Source organism: Panicum virgatum, chromosome 8K (genome assembly GCF_016808335.1).
Source record: "Panicum virgatum strain AP13 chromosome 8K, P.virgatum_v5, whole genome shotgun sequence".
Taxonomy (NCBI): Eukaryota; Viridiplantae; Streptophyta; class Magnoliopsida; order Poales; family Poaceae; genus Panicum; species Panicum virgatum.
The window spans coordinates 43,447,301-43,466,208 of record NC_053143.1 but is presented as its reverse complement, the minus strand read 5'-3'; the positions used below and the strand labels follow the sequence as shown (position 1 = coordinate 43,466,208).

General features: G+C 45.7%; 2 protein-coding genes across 3 annotated transcripts; one reads left to right on the top strand and one right to left on the bottom strand.

Moving 5' to 3' along the window:
• Window positions 1-1,652: 1,652 nt before the first annotated feature.
• LOC120644790 (protein WVD2-like 1) lies at window positions 1,653-5,632 on the bottom strand. Of its 2 annotated transcripts, none has more exons than XM_039921500.1 (6): window positions 5,437-5,632; window positions 3,498-3,711; window positions 3,137-3,414; window positions 2,802-2,945; window positions 2,628-2,699; window positions 1,653-2,486 (listed from the first exon to the last, which is right to left on the bottom strand). In XM_039921500.1, exons 2-6 carry the CDS (start codon window positions 3,664-3,666, stop codon window positions 2,088-2,090), a joined length of 1,062 nt encoding a protein of 353 aa, XP_039777434.1. In that variant the 5' UTR covers window positions 3,667-3,711; window positions 5,437-5,632; the 3' UTR covers window positions 1,653-2,087. The 2 variants fall into 2 exon arrangements, with proteins under 2 accessions (XP_039777434.1, XP_039777433.1); XM_039921499.1 differs by having other exon boundaries at window positions 3,498-3,723; window positions 5,437-5,617.
• Window positions 5,633-12,844: 7,212 nt separating this feature from the next.
• On the top strand, window positions 12,845-18,908 carry LOC120644789 (CRM-domain containing factor CFM3, chloroplastic/mitochondrial-like). Its single transcript, XM_039921498.1, has 9 exons — window positions 12,845-13,645; window positions 14,589-15,072; window positions 15,160-15,290; window positions 15,858-16,205; window positions 16,642-16,798; window positions 17,461-17,753; window positions 18,022-18,081; window positions 18,237-18,326; window positions 18,459-18,908. Exons 1-9 carry the CDS (start codon window positions 12,860-12,862, stop codon window positions 18,846-18,848), a joined length of 2,739 nt encoding a protein of 912 aa, XP_039777432.1. The 5' UTR covers window positions 12,845-12,859; the 3' UTR covers window positions 18,849-18,908.

The following is an 18,908-nucleotide window of genomic DNA, read 5'->3' as shown; positions in this document are numbered from 1 at the left end:
TGTGGGCCCGGTGCTGCGGGCGAATCGTGAGGCAGGGCAGGTGGGGTAGTGTATTTTTGACACAAAAGCCACTTGGCAGTAGGGTTGAAAATGGGACGGGAAAATCCCGCCCCGACCGGCTCCGTTTACCATTTAAACCGATCGTAAACTGTTTCTGCGAAAAAAATAGGAAAATGGGAAAACAAAACGGGAAAACGGGCGGGAACGGGAACGGGAACGGTTGGGGTGTTTTCCCGACCGTTTTCACGGTTCTCGTTTTCAGCCGGGAAAATTCCCGCGGGAATTCCCGTATTTGTCGTAGTCGGATGTGTTACCTGTGTTGGAAACGTGAATTGTTGTTTGCATGTGTTCCAACGTGAATTGTGAATTCGTAATTCATTTTACCTGTGTTTCTTAGTTATACGAGTCTTGTTTATATGTTATTTATGCATAGTTGTAATTATTTTATCAAGTTAAATGTTTGAAGTGGTTGTATGTATTTTTCCGTTTTGAGTTATCGATTCCCGATCGTAATCGGCATGCACCCGACCGATTGATTCCGTTCCCGATATCCCGTAATACCGATTTCGTTTTCCCGTCCGATTTTTCCGTTCCCGACCAAAAAATACAGTTGCGGGAACAGTTGAGGGGTTTTCCCGACCGTTCCCGACCGTTTTCATCCCTACTTGGCAGGACAGGGCCGAAACATCTCGGCCGGTTTTGGGTGCAAAAAAATATCTGAAAAAATTTGTCTTGAGATTCTAGGGAAAAAAAGATATTTTTCATTCGATGGTGCAGGAATTTAGGAAACGAAGAGTTTAAAGTTTGTAGCTAGTTCAGCTGCCCATAAAAATAGGATAAATTTATCATTTTCCATTAGAGAGGTAACATGGCTCTAGTCCATTGCTGGGGGGCCACGTTGCACCATCTTTACAATTTATCATGGCACACGATGAATTTCTATTTCAAATTATAATTTATTTGACTTTGATCACTCGTTTTATTATTCAAAAATTAATGTCCATAACAACTTGATAAGATAGTTCCATACATACGTATATCTATATCTATATCTATATCTATACTATAAAAATTGAAATAGTTGAAACTCTTTTTCACTAAGATTACTCCTCATGGAGGTTCCACTTGTCATGCCAAGAGGTTTGACGAAAGGGGGTGGAGATCCATTTTTTTATAGAAGAAAAATATTTCTACCAAAATGCTAATACTTTTTACACCGGCAATTTTTATACTCACCTCTTGTACCCGCTTATTAATTTTATTTGGTACACACTTTACTTTTTCTTTGCACATGCATTCGCCCATAATTTGAGTCATTATTTGTTTTGAAAGGATAATATTTGACATTATTATTTTATGGAAGGAAAAGAGACATGTATTATCTTTAGAAGAATATAAAAGAAAAATTAAATATTTGCACGTACATCTCCACTGGTGTGAGACAATGGATACCACTGGTGTGAGACAAATGGATACCAAACAAAGAGAGCTGTGAAACCTCTCTGCTGGCAAATAAGGACTTGCCTTGATAATATAGCATCGCTGGCAGCTTTTTTCACAACAAACTGTTATGTCACACGCGTTGTATTTGCGCAGCACAAAGATCCATGCATCCAAAACAAACTCAGATAAGAGAAAAAGCAAGACAGTTCTAGTGCAGTGAGTGAGCATAAATCAGATAAATAGTTCCTTGCCTTCACCACCAACAAACCCTCAGTTTTTGCTTGTACAACTTACATCCAACACCCCACATCTCCCATAAATTAAGAGGAAGAAAAACAAACAAACAGCCCTGTACATTGGCAAAGTACAGGCCATCCCTCACACCCTCAGCACAGCAGATTAAATAAAATTAGCATAACACAAATAAACACCACCTCTGTCCAACTGGCTTCGCTCACCCATGCTCGTCTTCGTCGTCACCACAACTTATTATCTACACCAAATCCACAAGCCGTCAAGCACTCCCATAACTTAGAAAAAAAAGGTTCCCACGCCATTGTCGTCGTCCTGCATGCGGCCAGAGGAAACGAGCAAGAAGTTTCAGAGGAAACGCCATTGTCATCTTGCAGAAGCAGCAGCAGCAGCTAGTGCACGGCGATGTTGATGGCGCTCTCGCCGGCGATCTTGTGGGCGCGGTGCTTCGGCGGCGGCTGCTGCTTCTTGGGCGCCGGCTTGGCGTTCGTGGCCTGCGCCCTGCCGCCGCCTCTGCTGCCGGCACCGCCGCCGCACTTGCAGTTGCTGTCGAGGCCGTCGCGGCTGGCGCGGCAGCAGGGCCTCGTGCCCTCGCTCTCCGACGAGGAGTTGGACGTCTCCATGGAGGTCGTCTTCCTCCTGCCGAGCTTCGGGGACTTGGGGCGGGTCGTCGGCAGCTTCTTGAACTCGGCCCTCGGGGACGGCGCCGCCTCGTGGTAGAAGCTCGGCATCGGGTTGGCCTTGATGGTCAGGCTCTTCCTCAGCTGCTTCAGAGCCTCTTCTTGTTCTTTCTGCAGATTCAGAGATGCACGCAAAAACATATGGAGTCAAGACATGGTTCTGAAAATTGTTCGGCATGTATCAATGCGTTTTCCATTGTTTATCGCTGGCGGAATCAACTGCATTTCTGAAATGGCAGCAGGACAGATTACCTTCAGCCTGGCTTCCAACTGAATCTTCTCTTCCTCCATAGCTTGGTGCTTCTCCTCCAGCTTCATGTAAAACTGCAACCGAAACATGAAGACAATAATTGTGAGCACATTACCTTATCCCCTAAGGAAGCTTCAAGTTTTCTTATAAACAAGGAATAATTACATGACACATACTTCTCTGCGCTTCTCGGCGCGTTCAGTGCAACGGAAGACTGGGCCTGATGGAACTGTGGGCTTTCCAGTTGATGATTTCCCGTCATCCTGATTACCTCTATTAGTAGATTGCAGCGGCTTCCGTGTTTTTGCAGATGAAGTTTTCTGTAAGGAAAATATAGAGAAATTCAGAACTAGTATTCAAGAATTATGCATGAAGATATGCTAGAACCAGGTTATTCATCGAAGCTAAAGTTTGCAAAAGAAAGAAATGTAACAAAAGGGTGTATGAATGAAATTCTGCTAGATGATAAACGAATTATGCATGAGAAGACAGGTTAAAGAGATAGAATTACCTTCGCCTTCTTGGTGGAAGTCAACACACTCTTTGCACTCTGGAATACGTTACTGTTTCCACTGGAAGTCTTGCCGTTTGACAGATCAGGAGTGTGGTTGTTGCTCATATCTTCACCCTCTGAAGGGAGATCATTGTTTGGTTCCAGAGCATCTTCCATCGATGTGATCGAGGTGCCATCGCTCATCGCTGTTTCCTCCATTGGAATCTTTTCCTGATTCTCTTGTTTATCAACATTGCTTTCAGCATTAACAAGAGAGTCTTCATCTCCACCATGCTCTGAATTTATGGAATCATTGTCAGTACATTGCACATCTAACTTGATACTGAAGAACCATCAAAATCAACCGCAATAAACTTACCTTCGTCAGTCTGCTTAGAACAATCCATTCCTGAATAACCTTCATTTCCAATTGCTCCATTGACTGCAACAGACCCCAAATGTTCAGGGTTGCCACTGTCAGATTGCTCGACATCAACTGCACTAGGAAGGTCTGACGGATGAGCACACTTCTCATCAGACACATCCATGGTGATGGTATCACTGGCCAGAGGGCTAACAGCAGAATCCAGGTCCTGTATAGAAGACTGAAGCACAACTTCAACATCCATATTCATAATGATTCCCAAAAAAAAAAGTACTACTGAAATCAACACTTGTCGATAACCATGTAAGGAACAATCTTAAATGTTACAACAAACTGAAACCTTTTTTTTTCAAACAACAAGGACATGCAAACAGGCAACGGTGTGACCACAGAGGAAACAGGATGTTCCGATCTTCCGAAGCGCCGACATGGACAGGCCAACTGTATGAAAACCTTATATATCCATCATGTGGACAATGATTTCCTCACTACCTACCAATAAAATGACATCGCAGTGGTGGATAGCATGACTCATGTACTTTGACAACCTATCTGCCACGAGAATTGACAATGATCAAGCCATTAATTATTTTACTTGAGATCCTGTATGTCGGTATGGCGTTATCTGTTATGGACTTATTTGATGTATTATAAAACTGGCTGCATCATATTGCCATAAGAGGATAAAAGTATTTGCAGAACAGAAGACAAGGGAATAAAGGCGACCTAAAAAACAATATATATGAAGACAAGGGACACTACAAACTGAATGATTGAAGGAATCTGAGTATTAAACATATGAAGGTTTGATAGTACTACATGTTGAGCATGACAAAAGGATTATTCAGTATGCCAAAGTTCTTAATTGGTTATTATCCTTTGCAATTCCAAAAGTGGATGGTTCTCATTTGTAAGTGGCACTGCTTGCATTATTTAAGGATTTTGATATGACCCGGTTGTAGTTACAAAATATTGCAGAATTTGTTAGCATCTGATCGGATCCGGAGCCTGTAAAGGCGACATGTTAACAACTTCCTTAAAACTTTTGCTTTAATAAACACTTCCTCAGAAGAACTTGGCTTCCCAAAAGGAAGTTGGCTTTGCGTATCCCTAATATTAAACATTATCGCATCTAGCGCAGGGCCATCCTGCTGATAGCCATACCTGAACTGAACATATATTCGCAACGATAAACTAGTGCAGACTTGTCGACAATAATTTACTGAATTAACAACAGCGAGTCAATGACTAATCAGAATTCAGAGCACTGCAACCATTCTAAAAGAAAGCTAATCCCCTTTTATCTCCTGGAAACTCTCCAAACTAGTGCAAGCTGCAGATCCTTTGTGACAGGGGACACCAGGACAGGCTCAAAACCCCGCGGGACGGTGGCGGCACCGAAGCGACTAAAACCGTGTTTGCGGATGACATATCAGCACGAGGAAAGAAGATGAGAGAGCAGAGGATTGCATCTTTCATGAATGTACTAGTATTTTTTTAATGGAAGGTGTCAACTGCTGTTCCTGTGTGTTGATTCTCAAGCAGGATTAGGAGTGGAGACATTAAAAGATGGCAGGGTGAACTTAATCTAATGAAGTGTTTCTTTACTACTACTCTGTTTCACGTGACATGCAGGGGCGAAAAGCCTGACACCCACACCAAATCCTCCAATTCTCTACACGATCGTAGGGGGGAAAAAAGATGTTCCTTCTGAATTGTGACGATCTAACACCTGCCGGAATGCAGACACACATTCGCAGCTGTTCATTCCAAGAACCCCCAACGATCCTGCCACTACCCCACATCCCAAGCTACCGAAATGAAGCCCCGTCAGGGCTCAGGATTCACGAAGCAGAGTCGCAAGCAGAGCACGCGTCATCAGAATTCAGAATTCAGAGCAGGAAACGGGTGACAAAGCGAACACATCAATTACCTTGCGTCTCCGGCCAGGCGTCGTCCCTCACCTCTCTGCTGCTTGCTACGCAGCGCAACTTTGCTGCTGGCTCGAACGACGGGGGCGCACAGGATGGCGGCGTCACGGTGGTGGTATTTGTAATCGGAGCAGAGGAGGAGGAGGAGGAGGAGGTGGAGGTGGTGGTGGTGGTGGTGGCGAGGTGGGTTCGTTGATTTGAACGGGGTTCGCTCGCCGGTAGCTTTCCTTCCTTGCCTCCTCCGGGGTGGGGCCCGCCGCCGGCTCGCTTTTCTTTCCGGGCGGGCCCCACTGCCCCGGCGCTGGGCTCCGCCTGCCGCCTGCCTTTTGGTGACGGTGGCGGTACGGGCCGCGGTTGGTTCGAACGTTTCGGGCGCCACCTCCTCGTCGTCGTCGCCGGCAGCTCAGCAGCTCGATCGGTCGGTCGTCTTCCTCCTCCCTTCCTGCAGGTGGTTGGTTGCTCCATGCCAGTTTTTTTTTCCTTTTTTTTTTGAGGAGAAGAGTCAATAGGGAAGGGATGGGATATGGATGGAGGCCAGGTGGGAGATGTGGGAATTTTGAAAGAACGGTTTGAAATTCGACGAGTTTTGTGTGTGTGTGGGGGGGGGGAGTAATTAGTAACGTTTGAAATGGACATGAGATTTCTGGTGTGGAAAAAAGGATCTTATGTGGATCTTATGTTTGAAATGGACACCAGACTGTGTTGGAGCGTACGGCCCTCGTGCCTCGTGCCGTGTCTAGATTTCTAGACAGGGTCGGCACATCGTGCCGTGCTATGCTGGCACATCGTGCCGTGACAAGTTTTTTACTAAGTCCAAACACGATCCAAGACACGCCGGCATGTATTCGTGTCGTGCCGACCCAAACACGGCCCTACAGATATTTGCAATTGGATTCTATATGCATCGATCGACAAATGTTACTATTGCAATTAGGAAGCATATAAACTATGGATGGTATAAAAATTATGTGATTTTCTTGAATAAATATTTACTTCCACGATTGCTGTTAATTAAAAAGGAAGATTAACTACTATAGTAGAACAACGGGCTAAGTATGGGTCAGTTGTTTCGTGCCGTGCCGGGCCGTGCCATACGGCCCATCGTGCTGAGATCGTAAGCACGACACGGCCCTTATGTTCGTGTCTACCGGCACGGCTCAAAATATTTCGTGCCGTGCCGTGCTTTGGGTTATGTCAAATGATCGTGTCGTAGCCCGCCCAAAAATAGCACTGCCCAAGTCCCAGCTCTAGGTGAAGGACAAAGTTGATAGTAGCGCAGCAGGATTTTTTCTTAGTTGTGAGTAGTATGATGTATGTCATGGTAGGAATGTAGGATTGAACAATTAATGGTACGTCCACGTACTGATGGTAATCGGATAAAGAAAAATTGGCATGTGTAGTTGTTCAATGACGGTAGATTTTAGTTGTGTGTGGTGTTGTTGAGAACTAATATATGGTGGAAACTAAATTTTCGTGAAAACTCGTGCAAATCACAACAACAAAAACTACGGTTAAAAATGTTCCCTTCTTAATGTTCTCCTTTTGGAGCAAGTTTAGCCTTGCTTAAGCATGAGTAGGCCAAGGTGTTGATGTCATGGAGGCGTTTGAGCCTCACTGCATGCCCACCTGGGCTCGATATCCATCTCATTCGATCTTTACTCAATGACAGATATTTTTCTAGCTATTAATTATTCTTTTCAAACAAGGAACGGAAGTTTGCTTACTAATGAAATTTCCTGTAGCGTGACAAGGTGCAGAGCTCTTGTTTACTGTAACTTTATGACTGTCCCGAAAAAAAACTGGAGATCCTGTCCTCTACCATATAGTCCCCCTCCTCCCCAAAAAAGCAAAGTGATGCTTGTATAATAAGGCTTAGTTTGATTAGTTCAGCTAATGGATATCTTAGCAGCAGGAAGTAGTGTTCCAAAAGACAAGATTCACAATAACTTTGTTATATAGTTTTACACTAATGTGAACTTTTTCATAACAAAAAGAAATTCTACTAACTTCGTTAAACAGTTTAACATCGCTGCAAGGTATACATGATGGTAGGATTAGAGCACCTATATATATGTCCATGCATTGTAATAGGGAACCTAATTAGTTAACGTTGGCCTATTCTCCTCAAAAATATTGTTGGAAGTTGATTAGTTGGTTGAAGGCACAAGCCTATAGGTTATTTTGATTGATGACTCCAGTTAAGCCTTGACTACGCCTGAAATTAAATTGGCTTGGTGTGGTGGAAGTACTCACATATTCTATCATGATGCAATCAAACCAAAGTTAGTGGTCCTCTTTGGTTTTTGAAGCTATCTGGTACAAGAGTTTCTTTGAACTTTATTTAAAGGCTATAGTTGGATGGATTTTCTTCAGCTCGGAGTGGAGTTGTCTACTTCTCTTCCATCCTAAGTTAACATACGTGATCTCAAACCAAATAGTTGTTCAAGCAGGCACTGTGCACCTTCAGGAGCCTAGAATTATAGAGCTTGGGGGACTTCACAATTTTTGTGTATATATTTATAGAAATTATTTAGATGATCAATGTCACAAAACGAAATGTTTATAGGATTGGCGATTTTCTAACAAATATGTACAAATTGTATCTAATGTGAACATGTTGTAAAAAAGAACAATACAATAAATGATAGCAAACCAGAATATATTATATTCATTTCTCAAGGAAAGGTAAATGCATATAACCTGATTGTACCAAGCTCTAGCTTGACTGCACATTTGTTTGCAGGAGGGCTTGCAAACTATAGATCATAAACTTATTGGCTTACAGTAAGGACTTGCAGGAAGAGTCTTTGAGAATATTAGATCTAGAAAATTAGTCTGTTGCAGTGGTCGAAAGTATGTAAATTGGAAACACATTTATGGGCTAGCTAATAAATTATTCATTTGTCATCAAGAAATATTCGTCTCCTATCTATATATCATATATAGATAGCACCCAATAAAATCATTAACTCTATTTCTCTCAACATACAAGCTATATATCCACATCACCATCCACTAGGACTAGAACAATCTATTTATGTCTTCCACCGATTTGAAAATTAGGGTTTTCCTACTTTGCAACTCGCTCCAATGTATCTGAAAATTAGGGTTTTCCTACTTTGCAACTCGCTCCAATGTATCTGAAAATTAGGGTTTTCCTTTGACATGTGTGTGATGTAAAAAAGAATAAGAGTAATCATGCGTCCTACTTAATGACAATTTAAGGTGTACTCCTAGCTAGAGTGCATGAGTAGTCCATTAGCACAAACTAACCGGCAGAATTATAAGATCTCAATCATACTCCAAATGATTAACATCAAACAAATTGATCCGACTAATCCCTCTTAGACAGACAAATGTTATTCAACTGCACACGTGTGATTGTTATCGCCATGCCGGTCTGTTTAAATAAAGTCTTTTACCCTCCAAAACAAAAATCACAAGGAATCCAGGGAGAAAAGGAAACAGGACTAGAGAAGGAACAACGACCTTGCGTCACAAACAGGACTAGGAAACAGGGCGACTCTGTGCATCCTGTCCATCTCTCATCTTCATGGTCAATCATCACCTGCTGATGAATAAATGAACCAAAAAAAAAATCATGTCTCCCTGCGCACAGTGGATGTATGATTTGTTCAAGGCCCGAACCGCGGCACACCATGACTTGCTACCAACCCTGTATGTGCACCCACGCATCACCTACAAGGAAGGCTACTAGAACAATCATAATAATCCGCAAGTGGTGACCTAGTTCACGGAGTTAATTCCTTGAATGCCATCAAAATTTATATCAATCCCTTCAATGCCACTGAAAATTAAGCTATCCCTTTGTTGCCATCAAAATTTAATGTTTTATCCCTTCAATGCCATTTCGTTCAATTCTGCTGTTAACATAACGGAAGCTACTGCGGACCCCACGTGTAAGTGAAAGGGAAGACTAAGACTAAGGCCGACAGGTCATGGTCGGCGGCGTGGCGAGCTGCCTCTGCTCGCGCCGCACCCCAACAGCGCCTCCGCTCGCTCCGCCCCGCCGCGCCATGGCCCCTGCTCCTCCTCCCTCCCTCCCCCCGGCGCGCCGCGCCGCTCTGCCATGGACGCGCGCCGGAGGAGGAGGGCAACACGCCGCGCGTTGTGTGGCCTCCGCCCGCCGCAGCTGCCCCACCGCCAGCAGCCGAGCTCCGGTCACCGGCGGAGGGAAGAGGCGGCGCGGCGCCGAGGAAGGAGGCGCGGCGCGGCGAGGTGAGCCGGCCGTGGCGCCCCGAGGCGAGCCGATGGGCAGAGGTCGATGCAGGCCGAGCTCGAGCGCCCCCGAGCTCCAGGGAGGGCGTCGTGTGCGCTTCTGCCGTCGAGGCCACTCCGAATCGGCCGGGCCGCCGCGCTATGGCCCTGCTCGCCGGAGGAGGACGTGGCCGGGTGCCGCCGCCGCAAAGAGCCTCCACCGCCGCCCCCACGGTGACGCGCCGCCTGCTGAAGCCGTCGCGCGGCCACGGCCAGGGGGGAGCGGAAACAGGCCTCTGCTCGCTCGTCGGCCGCTGCTCTGCTCCGGATCCGGCCGCCTGCCATGGAAGGAAAGGAGGAGGGGCCGGCCGCGCGCCACTCCGGATCCGGCGCCGGCGAGGGTGGGCGGAGAGGGAGGGAGGGGGCAGAGGGTCGGCGGCGCCCCGATCCAGTCGCCGGCGAGGGAGGGGGAGGACCGTCCCCGGCGATGGGTGAGGGAGCGCCGGCGGCCGGCCCGCGTCATGCCTCCGCGCGGAGAGGGAGCAGGGAGGGCGCCGGTCGCGAGCGCCATGGGGGCCGGCCGCGCGCCCTGCCATGGCGGGATAGAGGAGCCGTGGCGCCGAGCTCTGCTGCCGGCCCGCCCGGCCGTCCGCGCGGCCCTTCGCCTTAGTCCTCCCTTTCACTTACACGTGGGGTCCGCAGTAGCTTCCGTTATGTTAACAGCAGAATTGAACGGAATGACATTGAAGGGATAAAACATTAAATTTTGATGGCAACAAAGGGATAGCTTAATTTTCAGTGACATTGAAGGGATTGATATAAATTTTGATGGCATTCAAGGAATTAACTCTAGTTCATGAGCTAATACTTTTTTGGGTACATAGAAAAATTCCAGTCCTTTTTTGTTTCAGCTGGTTGCTGAGGGGGGCCATCGGATCAACAGTCCAGTCGATCGATCTCTCTGAAAGACGCATTATCGGGACGATACATCTCTCTCTCTCTCTCTCTCTCTCTCTCTCATGAGTGAACAGTCCAACTGCATAAGTGGACAAGGCACCTTTTTCTTTTCCTGGAGAAGTTTTGCTGATGATGAAACCGAAGCTCGAAAGCGACGATGCGATAGGATACATAGAATTGGAGCTCCATCCCGGGAAACCTGAGTTTGGAAATAGTGTCAAAGGGAATAAGATACCGGCTTTTTCATAATAAAAATGCAAGCAACTGATGATCGACGTCGTCCATGGAGGGGGCCATTACGTTGATTGGTACTATAGGCTGAGAGGTGGCTGACAATGGTGAGTGAGCTACTAGGTAGTTAGCTAGGCCCGGTGCCGGCGCAGGCTCTTTGGTGCCAATCGTGCGAAGTGCGAACTACCATCTACTAAAAGAAAAAGGAAGTTGGTGCTCTCGCACGTGTGGCAGGCAAGCCTCCAATTTTTGCCTTGATAAACTTTAGAAATTCTCCGAAACTCCAGTCACCCTCTGTTTGTGGCATTTTCTATTGCACAGTTATATTAATTTGTTACGACAAGATCTTCAAAACTAAACCACGCTAGGTTATATGTATTCAGATGATATTTTTTAAAAAAAATATTTTTATTCGCTTCTGAGATGTTCTGCCTCGGGAATATGTTTCGGAACTATTCTGCCTTGGGAATATTTTCATCTTGTTTTGGGACATTTTATTTGATTTTGAAATAATTTTTTTTATCTCTAGAACATTTTTATATCCAGTAGATGTACTTGTGCGATGATACGGCGGCTAGAGGCGCCCGATGAATGGGCGCGCGTGGCGGTTGCGGCGGCGCTTTCGTTCCCGGCCGGGGATCGGAGCCCGGGTCGATCGGGAGGTTCGTTGACGCCAACGGGAAAGCTAGCGGATCGGTATATGATCGAGTTTGAATAGGACCGGACCGAGCCAGTGCAACAGCCCGCAGCGGTGGTTACGTTCGTCGTCATCGATCAGGAGGCTCTGCCGGCTGCCGGATTCCTCGTGCGCACGGACGTTCGTTCAGACAAGAAGATGACCGACCGGCAGACAGACAGATGATCATCTTGCGATCGACGGTTTCATGATCTTGATCAAGTAAATAAACGATAATCCTGCTGCACCGGCCGGCCAGCCGGCGCGCGTCGGTTGGGCGACGGCCGCCGGCCGGGGATCGGTGTGGCGATTTCCCCCTTGCGCCACCACCACCCAGCGACGAGGTCGCGCTCGCTCGCTCGCACGCAGAATTTGGGAAGATATAAAACTCGTACAGTGATTTGCAACAGGGTTAAGCCGGCCCTCCCACAACCGTCTAATCCAAACAGCGCTCCAGCCCTCATCTCTCTGCTACAGTATAAAACTGTAGACAGAACTGCAGTGCCGGACTTCCTGTTCTTTTTTTTTTTGAAAAAGGCGGACTTCCTGTACTGCGATCAACGCATGCAGAGGGTCGTCCTGGGCCATGAACGGACCCGGTCGAAGCTGAGACCGAGAGAAATGGAAGTCCTGCCGTTTGTTTCGTGCGATTTATTTGCCACTTTACAGGCAATTCTGAATTTGAATCACGCGGTCTTTGGAGACGCGTTCTTTTTTTCGCAACCGTACCTGGACATGTTTTTCATTAAGAAGAAAAAAAAAGTAGCTACAAAAGAAACCGGTCACAGTTAGTACCGGCCCTAAGAGACTTAATCAAAAGCCCACGTTGCAAGGTGGAATAACTAGGTATTACTAGTTGCAGCCGCTTTCTCTCTCACACATAACACTATGCAGACTCTACTCTACTAATATATATTTTTTTGATAAAAAAGAGACTTAATCAAAAGCTATTACTTTCGAACATGAAAGTAATACTATCAGAGAACACTAATTTTGCGCTTACATTCATGTTTCAACCTAAAAAAGACCAACGGTAATTTTTAGCCCAAAGCTTGTCCTAACAAAATAAATACGCCATGCTATTAAAAAAAGAGAGTGCTGTTAAATTTGTAGCCAATTCGACCGCGAGGATTTTTACAGCTTTATGTTCAGCGGTTTTGCGTCTTTGCGATACGATTTGTGAAAAGAAATCGAAATAATCCGGTGCCTCAAAATTAAGCAGCTCAGTATCTTCAATCTGAGCCGTCAGTCCCCGATCGGACGGCCGAAGCATTCATCATGCGGCCCGAAATATCCCCAATCCCCTAAACCCCCGTCATCCACCTCCACCTCCACCACCACCCATGGCCGCCGCGGCCATGGCGTCCTCCCCGGCGGCGGCCTGCCACCTCCGCCACCCACCTCGCCTCTGCCTCCTCCTCATCTCCTCCCGCCCCCTCTCCACCTCCGCCTCCTCCTCCTCCTCCTCCTCCTCCTCCTCCTCCTCCTCCTACCCGTGGCTCTCCGCCTGGTCCCGCGCCGGCCAGCGCGGCCGCCTCCGCGCGCCGGCCTCCGCGCTCGACCTCCGCCCGGAGCCCTCGCCCTCCTCCGACTCCGACGACGAGGGCGCCGTCGGCACCAGCCGCTCCTCGGGCCGCTCCACCATGGCCCTCATCCTCCGCCGCCTCCAGCGCGCCGGCTTCTCCCCGGAGGCGGCCGCGGCGCCCCCGCCGGCGCGCCCGCCGCGGGGGTCCGTCGAGGACGTGTTCCGCGCCGACGACGGCGTGCTCCCCAACGCGCGCGGCGGGTTCGACTCCGACGCCGCCGCCTACGCCGGGGAGGAGGAGGAGGGGCGGGCGCTCGGGGACGCGCGGTTCCCGTGGGAGCGCCCGATGCCGCCGCCCGAGGCTGCGCCGCGGGCCGCGCGGTCGCCGACGTGGATGGCCGAGTTGACGCTCCCCGCTGCCGAGCTCAGGCGCCTGCGGCACGCGGCCATGAGGGTCAAGTCGAGGACCAAGGTCGGCGGCGCCGGGGTCACGCGCGAGGTCGTGGAGAAGATCAGGGAGAAATGGAAGACGGAGGAGGTGGTCAGGGTCAAGGTCTCCGGCACGCCCGCGCTCAACATGCGCCTCTTCCACGAAATACTCGAGGTGGGTGTCACGGATTCCACTGAAATTGTGCTTGCGTAGCTCCCATTCACGTGTATAAACTATAAACTACTTGAACCGACTAGAGCTGCAAATGTAGCTTACTGGAAGTATGCTGGTGCTTTTTAGAATTAGCTTGCACCCTGCCTAGGCAGTGCATAATTACTGTGGTTTTAGCATTTTCTCTGAGAATACAAAAGAAGATTGCACACGTTTGCACATTAACAAGGAGAAGAACAATGTTAACTTGTCTTGAGACAAATTCGGAAATGATCGGTAGTCTGTTACAGTTTACAATCAATGCTAAGGAGAGAATTATAATCACCAGCCGACTCTACCAATCTACATTGTTCAAACTCCTCTATGCCATCTTTTACCTTCATCACCCGAAGGTCCAAGGTTTTCTGCACTGAAAATGTATGCATTTTGGGTGTTTGCTGTAGTTACCACATTATATCATAAAGCTTTTGGTTACTTTTGGTGCAAGACAGAGTAATGATGAATTGCATATTTGTAGTGCTTGAAAGTTTCTAATGATTATAGTTTCACCTATTGTGGTTCTTTACCACTGTAGAATTGAGTTAGAAACAGCATTCAACATCCTATTGCTATTGTTTATTCGACTTGACAAAAGTTGCTAGGAAAATTGCATTAAAAATGCTGATCATATCATGGGATGTTTAGATAAACTAGTGCAGTATATTTATAGCACAAATTGATGGGTTTGGTTTAAAATTAGATCTTTTAAAAACCACCATACTTTTTGAATCTCTGTTGCCTCTTTTTATTACAAAAAACTGAACTGTTCCCAGAAAGAGAAAGAATAAGTTGAATATAGAGGCGAGTTGACTGATTCTAAACTCAAGTTTTCTGAACTATCTTGAAGTACTTGTAATCTGACATCATTTCCCCCTTATTTCTTTGTGTATTGTTGGTCGGTGATTAGAGAAAAACAGGAGGCTTGGTAATATGGAGGTCAGGGACTTCAGTTTCTCTGTACAGGGGAATAGACTATGATGAAGCTGAATCGGCGAAGGGGTCAAACAAGGTTTCGCAGTCCCTTGGTATGAAGCCCTCAGTTAAAGGGTCTCCGAGTTCTTCCTTACGACCTGCTGAGAAAGTGGACAGCGCACAAGATAGCAATGGAACTCTTATTGCTAATACTGGGAAAGAGGAAATAGTTGAACAAGCGCCAGAAATCAAGTATGAAGATGAAATTGACAAGCTATTGGATGAACTTGGCCCAAGGTACAGTGACTGGCCTGGATCTGATCCATTACCAGTGGATGCAGATTTGCTTCCTGCAACTATTCCAGGTTACAAGCCCCCTTTCAGAGTTCTTCCGTACAGTGTTCGGCCATCTCTTAGCCGAAGGGACATGACCAATTTACGCCGTCTTGCCCGGGGACTGCCCCCTCACTTTGCTCTTGGTAACTCTATTGCTTTAGTAAACTTTGAGCTTTTATTGATCAATTGTGCTATTGTGTTTTGATTTTCCACTTATTGATGGATGTTAGGGCGAAGCAGACAACTGCAAGGCTTAGCCAATGCTATGGTCAAGCTGTGGGAGAAAAGTTCAATTGCTAAAATTGCTTTGAAGAGAGGGGTACAACTTACCACCAGTGAGAGGATGGCTGAAGATATCAAAGTGAGTATAGAAAGTGTTTCTTGTTAGAATTTTTTTTTCCTCAAATATGCAGGAGTGCTGTGTATCAGTGTATTAACAGTAGAGAAGAGAGTATACAGAGACCCAACACACACACGCACACCCACTGCAACTTGTTAGAAATTTGTTTAGCATATGTACAGCTTAGTGCCTAGTTACTAGTTAGAAATGTTCATTGATCATTAGCAATAGTGCATTATGGATCCATAAGTGCAACAGAAGTGCTTCTAGTTTATTTTATTTTATTTTATTTTCATACTTGTCTGTTTGTGCACCTTGAAGTTTGTAGTCTTTGCTAAATGAATGGCATGCGCTGTGTATGAAATCTTTTGGGCTCTTGCTCAATAAAAGTTTGGCTGTTTTTTGCAAGAAACAAACCATATCTTCTAGGAAGCCCTAAATTTACATTTTGGATCCTGGTTATAGAGAACAGTCTTTTATCCTGCTGTTTCTGTGTTTCTTTTCACCTTTCCATTTCTCCAGGTTTTTAGGTAGGCCTTCTATATTGAACTAATGATTCATAGTTAATATTCTTTTGGTCCACCTCAGAAATTAACAGGTGGTGTAATGCTGTCAAGGAACAACGAATATATAGTCTTCTACAGAGGGAAGGATTTCTTGTCCTCAGAACTTGCAGAGGTGCTTCTAGAAAGAGAAAGATTAGCAAAGTCCATACAAGATGAAGAGGAAGCACGATTAAAGGCAGTGTCTTCATTTTCTTCGAGCATTGACGCATATGTACAACCTACTTTAGCTGGTACTCTAGAAGAGACTCTTGAGGCTAACTCTAAATATGGAAATAAACTGGATGAGGATCATCCGGACAAGATGGCAAGAACAGTTGCAGCTGCAAGACATGCTGACCTTGTGCGAAAGCTAGAGTGGAAGCTTGCACTTGTAAGTGACCCAAGTTTGAATAATCTAAGCTCACTATGTTTGAATCCATCTTATCTGAGCTATGTTTTGTGAATAAAGTAGTCTTTTTAATCTGTCCATCAATATTTCTAAATTAACTATCACAATATGGAGTATGGATTACACTCTAATTTAGAAATGAAAATTACCATATTATGTCCTAATTCAATTTTTTTCTGTCATATATAACTTGAGAACTAGTAGGGAAGTTGACCTAGCTCATTTTTTTTCATCACAGTGCTGATGCACAATTGTTTTTGAAGAAATCTGGTGCACAATTTAAACTGCAAGTAATTTAGTGCACTGACATTTCAACTAAGTTTATGTGTTAAAATGCTTGCATGTTTCATATAAAATGCACTTGATGATGCATGATATGCAATGTGAATTGATCTGATTACATTTCATTTATGTACAGGCACAAAAAAAGATGGACAAAGCTGAAAGGGTACTAGGAAAAGTCGAGACAGCCCTCAATCCAACTGAAGGTTCCAAGCCGCCTGAAACAATAACAGATGAAGAGAGGTTCATGTTTCGGAAACTTGGTCTAAGGATGAAGGCATTTCTGCTCCTTGGTATTTCCTTCTTTCTCTTATATTTTTTTTGTTGGACTTTTGCACACTTATTAGGAAAAGAGCAACAGGCACAAGATGACCATATGCCATATTGCATTTTTGTCAGCTTGCTTGCCTCTTCAAGTCAACTATCCATTTTTTTTATCTTAGTAACCAAATAATGAATTGATTTTCGTACAAGTAGCACATACTAAGTGTGGTAGGGGCTATTTCGGAAGATGAACCTATGTGTATTCTCTACTGTATAACTCTTGTACCATCAAATAAAACATACACTTCTCCATCCCTAAAATATCAAATAGAAAGTTACGGAGGGAGTAAACTATGTCAACATTTTAAGGGTCATTGTATTTCCTTTGCATTCTTTAGTGATAGAAAACCTATTTGGATCATACTACTCATTCCTTGCAATCCCTTTCCTTTTTGTTTCTCGAACACGCAGGAGAGCTGTGTATCTTTGTATTAAGAAGAAAGGAGTAGCAAAAAAACAATCCTCCACCTTGCAATCCCTTTCTTTTTTATGGAAGGATCAGCAAGTTTCTTTGTTTTTTTGTTGCAATCTGAGCAGTTATTTACTCCCATGAGATATAGTTTCCTTGGCCCCTGTATCACTTTTTTCTTTGGCTCCAGTTTCTAAAGTTTGTTCTTCTCACCGCTTTCAGGCAGAAGAGGAGTATTTGATGGCACGATTGAAAACATGCACTTGCACTGGAAGTACAGGGAATTAGTAAAGATTTTAGTGAAATCAAAATCTTTTACAGAAGTCAAGCAGACAGCATTGTCACTTGAAGCTGAAAGCGGTGGTATTTTAGTTTCTGTGGACAAAGTCTCCAAAGGCTACGCCATTGTTGTGTTCCGCAGGAAGAACTACAAACGCCCTTCGACGCTCCGACCGAGGAATCTCTTGTCCAAGCGGAAGGCTCTAGCTAGATCCATTGAGCTTCAGAGACACCAGGTACTATTTATATCTTATTGTGCTGGGTTCCTCAAGTTCAGTCTAGTTAGGTGTTTGAAAACAAAGGAGCAGTTCAATCTATGTTATATGTTTGAAAACAAGGGGAACAGGTTAGGTGTTCAAAAACTAGGAACATATTGTCACATTATCGGTTCATATTCTGTTTGACTTACTGTTATTCATCTGGCATATGTTTTCGTGATAGTAAAATGCTCATTCATCTCCATCCCTTTCCCTTCACTTGTTCCATTCCTTGAAACCCTGACAGGCCCTGAGTCGTCACTTTGCCAAGTTGAACAAAAAGGTGGAGCAGCTGAAAGCGGAACTGGTATGTACAACTACCCAACCGATTTGGTCAGAGTGAACTATTTATTATTCATTTATATATTGGATACGCAGTCGGAATACTGAAATATTCCTTTATCTAAAAATATACTGGATACATGATGCCATGGCATCCTTTTGATTTTTTTTTTTTTGCAGGTCCAAATGGAGGGCGTGAAGGAGCAAGGGGACGAGGAGCTGTATGCCAAGCTGGACTCCGCGTACTCGAGCGACGAGGAAGACATGGAGGTGAGCACCGAGAATGCTGAACATTACGGCTGTACATGCGTGGTCAAGTGAAGTCAACTGATTGTACCATTCCGTCAATGTCCTGCTGTTGGAATTTTGTAAACCTTCTTCACAACTTTTGCTGCTGCGCAGGATGAGGATGACGAGGCCTACCTCAAGCGCTTTGACAACAAGGTCGCCGGTGCCACCGCCGAGGGCGGGACCTCGCTCGACGGCAGCGACAGCAATGACCCCGTGTACGACGAGGCCAATTACCCTGACTCCAAAGACGAAGCTGGCGATTTTTACCCCGGAGAAGTCGACGACGACGACGATAGCTTCGATTCCGAAGATGCCGAGGAAGACGAGCCTGCCGGAGCTCCCGACGGTGATTTCCGAAGCGAAAAAGCGGATTTTGAGTTTTCTGCCAGAGAGTACAGGTTGGAAGGCGGTCAGATTGGAGAGTGTAGCACGGCACGTGAGGCCAGGAACTCGCACGCTGATGAGCAGCCGACCGAGCTGTTGAACACGAATCACTTGTAAATACAGGTTCCTGTATGTACAGATGGTAAATCACAGCATTATCTGTTGATTTATACGATC

Coding starts and splice junctions, on each gene's coding strand:
- LOC120644790 (XM_039921500.1), bottom strand. CDS start 3,666: ATGGATGTGTCTGATGAGAAGTGTGCTCATCCGTCAGACCTTCCTAGT. Junction 2,946..3,136: donor CTTCCACCAAGAAGGCGAAG/GTAATTCTATCT, acceptor TTTTCCTTACAG/AAAACTTCATCTGCAAAAAC. Junction 2,487..2,627: donor AGTTGGAAGCCAGGCTGAAG/GTAATCTGTCCT, acceptor CTGAATCTGCAG/AAAGAACAAGAAGAGGCTCT.
- LOC120644789 (XM_039921498.1), top strand. CDS start 12,860: ATGGCCGCCGCGGCCATGGCGTCCTCCCCGGCGGCGGCCTGCCACCTC. Junction 15,291..15,857: donor GGATGGCTGAAGATATCAAA/GTGAGTATAGAA, acceptor GGTCCACCTCAG/AAATTAACAGGTGGTGTAAT. Junction 16,206..16,641: donor TAGAGTGGAAGCTTGCACTT/GTAAGTGACCCA, acceptor ATTTATGTACAG/GCACAAAAAAAGATGGACAA.